We start from the raw sequence: 6,335 nt of genomic DNA, 5'->3' as shown, positions 1-6,335 counted from the left end.
ATATGATAATTGTGATAACATTTAAATCATGCATTCATTGTATACATGTTAATCAGCAAAAGAAAGATAAACATTATTTCATAATTTCAAATATATACATATGAATAACCAAATAAATATCTAAGAATAATAATTGGATTTTATTTACCACATATAAAAATATAATTAATAATTCATATGAGAAAACTATAAAAGTAAATCATAATTTATATTTTTTTAATTAAATCTAAACAAATAATCAAAAATATAATCATGATCAAATTCAATCACAATCATAATAAATCATATTTATTAATTTTATAATTAAGAATATAAATTAGAATTCTCAATTTCATAAGGGTAAAACTATAAATATGTTGATATGACATAAATTGGAATTATGAAATTTATAAAGGGCATAACTATATTTTGACAAAACATAGCCTCGAGGGTAAAATCATAAATATGTCTAAAACCCTAATCTGCCTGCGTTGTTGCTTCCTGCGTGTGCACGACTGCCACGCCTCGGCGTTACCGTCGCTTGCGTAAGGCTGGCCGTGGTTCTTGCCCGCACGTGGCCGCCGCTTGGGCGCAACCTATGATCACGTGCGATTGCCACCTTGGCAACTATCTACCCTCGTGTAGTCGTTGCTTGGGCGCAGCCTACCGGTGTGTGACCACCGCCTGTGCATGATTACCGCTTAGATGCGACTCCCACACGCGCACGGTCGCCACTTGGATGGCTGTTTGCCCTCGTGCGGCCATCATGGGCACGATGCTGCCCGCGTGTGACCGTCGCATGGGCGTTGTGATGCTCGCTTGCGCAGATGCTACTACGATGCACACACTACCCAGCACAACCTCTACCGCCAGTTGTACGTAGCAAGGTCAGCAGCGACCATTGCTCATTCGTGATCATTTGGATCATTCATGCATCATAAATAAAAATAATAAATCTAATGTATTTGATCTCAAGAACCTAGGTTCTAATACCAATTATTAGCATAAAATCTGTAATATGCTATATTAAATACGGAAATTTTTTTTATGCCATGATTAAAATCAAATAAAATTAGATCTGATATTACGATACGTACCTTTTGATATCATCTAAAAAAAAGATTTCTATGTGATCTGCAAAGACACTGTCCTTAGATCTAAAATCGTTGTCAATCTGTAAAGAGAACTAGATCCTTCTTCTCTCTTCCTATCCTTTCACAAGATCACTTAGATTGATGATTAGGGAGAAGAGTTAAGAGAGAGGCTATAATCCCTCAACTGAATCCTCTATGAAATACATAACCTCTTTTATCCAATCCCTTGAGGTCCTATCTATTTATAGACGAGAGCAGATGGTCTAGGATAAGTTATTAGAAGAGTTTCTCCCATCAAGGCATCCCCTAAGGAATCCTACTTTAATATAGACTTCTTTTCTATTGATCAATATATGTCATTAGAATCTAATTAGTTACATTATATATCTTATCCAATTATAAAGAGCTATAAAATCTAACACTTATACCAATATTTGTATTTGGTAGCAATAGGAGGCGATTGACTAGGGCAACAATATTAACATAACTCATGTCATTAGGAAGGTTGGGTAAGGATGAATCAGAAATGCAAAAGTTGAGCTTGTTTGGGATGTCCATAGGGAAGAAGGTTATATGATATTGATGCGTATATACAAAGCCGAAGGAGATTGATGAACCATGGCATGACTGTTTGTGATTGAATATGAGGTTGTGGGAGATGAGATGATGCCACTTCTTACTGATAGACTTAAACGTAGAGTGAGTCGGGCAAGAAAACCATGAAAGGATTTAGTAAAGGATGTTTTTAGAGATCCATGCTATTGCGATATCATGATCAACCATGGTTTTTTTATGTATCTATTGATTATGATTTATAAAAAAAATAAAGTACTTGAGAGAAGGAGAGCCCTCGACAGAAGAACTATTTATATAGAGTGGTGTTTATTTTTGTCTAAGTCCGAAGATTTAGCAAGACTAGATTAGGAATTCTAATTATTTTGATTATAATTAATTATCAATATTAATTCGGTTTCCAATATGGTTTAGGTTAAAATTTTGACGTGATTATTGATTGTTTTATTATAAAATAAATTGAGATTATGCTTTCGGTAGCAAGACAAACTACGAGGAAGAGGGAGATATCAGTGATGGGAAAATGAGAGGAAGGTTGACATCCTTATCTTCTCTCGTTGATATTATAGTTCATCAATATATATATGGTTCGTCGATATCATCCTTCATGCATTCTCCATTGAATTCAATCTGCCCATATTGATTTATCACAAAATTCGTTGAGTAGATATCTTAAGTTAACCCTATCGTTCTTCCCTGAAGTGAATTGATTGAACATCAAAATAGTTAGTGATATAAAATAGGGTGATTTCCTAGGAAAAGCCCCATGTTTTTGGTTTTTCAATATACTGCCCCTCTTCCAAAATGCATAAAGAGAGTCCTTACTTTTTCAAAATAACAAAAATATTTTCATTGATAGGATAGTTTTAGTCTTTGAGTTTCCTACCAAAATCCAATCAGACTGATCTAGTGAAATCGTTTCAAAGGTATAATATTTTTTAATAAGATTATGTTGTTTTTGATTAAACTGAACTAGTTGCAATATTTTTGAATGGGATTGTAATATTTTTGTTACTAAATTAGAAATAATGTAACTATATTAAAAAAAATATTATAACTCAGTATTAATTAATTTAAATTCTCACAAATATTAATTATTAATGTTATTATATTTATTAAAGTATCATAAAATAATTTAGTGTTTCAAATATATATTCTTATTAGTTTGGAAACATAAACATATGAAAATTTTTTACTTCTTTGGTAACCAATAAAAGAATATTATGATTAAGGAATAAAAACTTAAAATAGTATACAAACTAACTTATTACCCTTACTGGGGTTTCAAATATATATATTTATTGATTAAAAATAAAATTTTAATTTCCACGTCAATGATAATATTTTTTAATAGTATTTACCTTGTTTACTCATAAGAGATGGACACAATGGATATATTTTATCCCCATCATCACGTCTATTGAAGAATACTAAAATATTACTTCATAAGGTCTTAGTTATTTGTGAATTGAATAAGTTGAGGTCAAGTAAGCTCGACGAATTCCATAAGAAAGACTATACTTCTTCTTCAAGTGCCAAATATATAAGGATGGGTTCCACCAACAAGATAATAAGGGTACCCCACGACTTCTTATGTTACATCTTTGCTTTGAAGTGGATAAAAGTATAATTGACTTCCATCCAAATTCTGTCAGGAGGGGGCATAAATCAGTAACTATTACCATCTCAAGCCACTCTTCCTCTCTTGTATCGATATCACTATTTCTTAGCAGACAACAGTACAGCGGCAAACTAAAAGCAGCTTCACCTAAATGTGTGCAACAGGTGTTGTGCTTGCAGATGTATATAAACTAAGATATATCCCAAGCATCATGTTAAACATAGTGCTTTCTTGTGTGTGTGCCTTATTAAAAGTTACCACAGTAATTGCGGGATCCTATGTTTCTATGGCGTGATAGGCGCCTCCTTCGGCACCTGAACCGGGAATTTGTCGATCTCATCGATCCATGGATTCTTCTGAACATGGCTGACGGTCTTCAGAGCTCTCCAGACTGCGCTGTTGCACTTGAACCCTGACCCGAATGCAATCTGCCACACCCGGTCGTCCTTCCTGATCCGGCGTTTGGCCTCGCAATAGGAGAGCTCGTACCACAGTGAGCTACTGGAAGTATTGCCAAACCTGTAGAGTGTCATCCTCGACGGCTCCATGTGCCATTCGGTCAGGTGCAGGTTCTTCTCGAGCTCATCTAGCACGGCACGGCCGCCGGCGTGGATGCAGAAGTGCTCGAAGGCCAGCTTGAAGTCGGGAACGTAGCTATTGATCTTTAACTTGAAGACTTTCTTCATGATCACGGCCGCCAGGAAGAGGAGCTGCTCCGACATGGGGAGGACCAGTGGGCCGAGAGTCGTTATGTTCTCCTTCAGGGCGTCGCCGGCGACCGCCATGAGCTCCTTCGACAGGGCGATGCCGATCTTGCCGTCCGCGTCCTCCTCCTGCAAGACGCAGGAGTAGCTGCAGTCGTCGGCAGCTTTGTTGCCGCGCACGGTGTGCAGGAGCTGGTACTTGGACCGGCGGCGGTCGGAGCGGATGTTGGAGAGGAGAAGGGCGGCGGCTCCCACCCGGAAGAGGCTGTTGCTGAGGAGCATGGAGCGATTGTTGCCGAAGTAGGCGTTGACGGTGATGTTCTCGGTGCTGACCACCAGCGCATAGCTGTTTGGGTGCACCTGAAAACAGTACGGTTGAGATCAACAGAGATGGAACCTTCTCTAAACAATAGCAGATCCTAATCAAACAGGATACCATATATTCTACCAACGAGAATCCAATCTCCTGCGTCAGTTCATGGCCCACCGTGTCATTTTGAGGGATGAACAGTCAAACACCTAATGTAGATCATAACAGTAAGTATGAATTTGATCCTAATGATCGAATTTATAACTTGAACATGGTGAGATCAGCTCCGTGATCTAAAAGGAGACTTTTGTGTCAAACTTTGACCTCTCCGGGTCAAGATGAAGCAGGCGAGATCCTGAAAGGTCATTCAAAGGCTTAGCTCTCGGTAAGATTCTTCTTCCTGCTCACTGACAGCTCTGGAGATGGACCGACGACTGCTCGTCCAGTTGTAGCAGTGCTGGGAAGTCAATGACAAGTGCTTGGGGATCATTAAGTTCCCACTTCATTAGACGGAACCAGTAACAACATCTACCCACCCACCTCCATTTACTCTCACCGTCTCCGCTGCTCTCTCTAGGGTAGCCCCAAACCCTCCCCGTCCTTGCATGGCTTCCTGCTGTCACGCACCGTCCCTGCAGTAACTCGTGAAAACAGGTGGGGTGGGCCAGAGGTTGCTCTCGTTTGTGGTGCCCATAGTCCCTGCAGTAGGCCGAGTTCTGAAAGGCTGAGGCAGTGTTGGATCGTGTTGGCCACATGGGATGATCAAACTCGGCATGGAATTCGTTTTTAGGAAGTGAAAGAGGATACATGTAAATGATATCTGATGAAATAATATAACATGGCTTATTTATGTACTGAAACGTGAAGGACGTCCGGAGTCAGCGATTCCGCAGCAACCACGAGCACCTTGATATATGTGCTCCCACCTTGATTTAAATGAGATGGGTCTCGATTCAGAGCACCCGTGGGAGGTGAAATAATAGAGATCAAACAAGATTTAACAGAAATATTAAGATAGAATTGGATCAGGTAGTAACAATAATTAAGTAGCAGCAAGAAGAAGAAGATACCTGAAGGAGATTCTTTGCTAGGTCTATGGAGACCAGTCCGGCGCTGCAGCCCATTCCACCGAGGTTGTAGCTTATGACGTCGCCCCTTAGCTTGTACCGGTTCACGATCATGGCGGTGTAGGAAGGAGTGGGGTTGTAGGTGCTGCAGTTCACCACCAAGATCCTCACGTCCTTCGCCTTCAGCCCGGTCGTCCGGAACAGCTCGTCGACGGCGCCAAAGACGACCATCTCCGCCTCCTCCCTCGCCGTCTTGTGGCTCATGTTGATCGGCCGGCACAGCAAGGAGGCCGGGAAATAGGACGAGTCCCCGATCCCGCACCTCTCCAGCATCTTCCGCTGGAAGGCCACGGTGTCGCCGGTGAACGCCCCGCTGCTCTCGAACTGCTTTATGATCATACTCCGGGCGCCCATGTAAGCCTCGCTTGGCTTGTAGCAGTACACGTCCACTAAATAGACCGGCCGCGGCCGGCTCGTTACGTACACGGCGGCCATGGCGATGAGGAGGGTCGCACTGGCGACGATCGTCCGTACGTTAACCCAAGGCTGCTCCGCAAGCTCACGGAGATCACTCTGCATCGATATCGACAGGCGTGGAAGGTGAAGGACAAGCAAAGGGCCAAGGCAGAGATAGAGAGCATGAGAGATGACATGGTGGTAGAGGAGCTTCATGTGGGTAGGTCTCAGCATCTTCAAAGCTTCAATCTTTACAGCCATGGCCGGAGCTACTCAAACAAGCCTGCCAAATCCAATGCAAGGTGAGAAGATCAAGATACATGTATTTATAGGGGAGGAAGAGGGAGGGATTTGACTGTGAATACCGTGAAATGAGAGCTTGGGGGAAAAAAGAAGGATAAAGCGCTTAAGAACTGTTCTCCTGTTCTAGACCTGTTGCATCCATTTGTTACATAAACCAATTTACCACCAATTATCCTCCCTAAAAATGTAGTTAGGGATGATAATTTCAGGTCGGACAGTCGTCGACGC

General features: G+C 41.3%; 1 protein-coding gene across 1 annotated transcript; it reads right to left on the bottom strand.

The window, feature by feature from the left end:
- Positions 1-3,167: 3,167 nt before the first annotated feature.
- LOC135615349 (3-ketoacyl-CoA synthase 11-like) lies at positions 3,168-6,114 on the bottom strand. The gene is made up of 2 exons (XM_065113699.1): positions 5,352-6,114; positions 3,168-4,331 (listed from the first exon to the last, which is right to left on the bottom strand). Exons 1-2 carry the CDS (start codon positions 6,063-6,065, stop codon positions 3,552-3,554), a joined length of 1,494 nt encoding a protein of 497 aa, XP_064969771.1. The 5' UTR covers positions 6,066-6,114; the 3' UTR covers positions 3,168-3,551.
- Positions 6,115-6,335: the final 221 nt, after the last annotated feature.

The sequence above is a fragment of the Musa acuminata genome, chromosome BXJ2-6, assembly GCF_036884655.1.
Source record: "Musa acuminata AAA Group cultivar baxijiao chromosome BXJ2-6, Cavendish_Baxijiao_AAA, whole genome shotgun sequence".
In the NCBI taxonomy this organism is placed as follows: domain Eukaryota; kingdom Viridiplantae; phylum Streptophyta; class Magnoliopsida; order Zingiberales; family Musaceae; genus Musa; species Musa acuminata.
This window is presented reverse-complemented; position numbering and strand designations above follow the sequence as displayed.

Excerpts from the sequence above, each read along its gene's own strand:
- LOC135615349 (XM_065113699.1), bottom strand. The coding sequence starts at position 6,065 with ATGGCTGTAAAGATTGAAGCTTTGAAGATGCTGAGACCTACCCACATG. Across the intron at positions 4,332-5,351 it reads TAGCAAAGAATCTCCTTCAG|GTGCACCCAAACAGCTATGC; the intron begins GTATCTTCTTCT and ends TACTGTTTTCAG.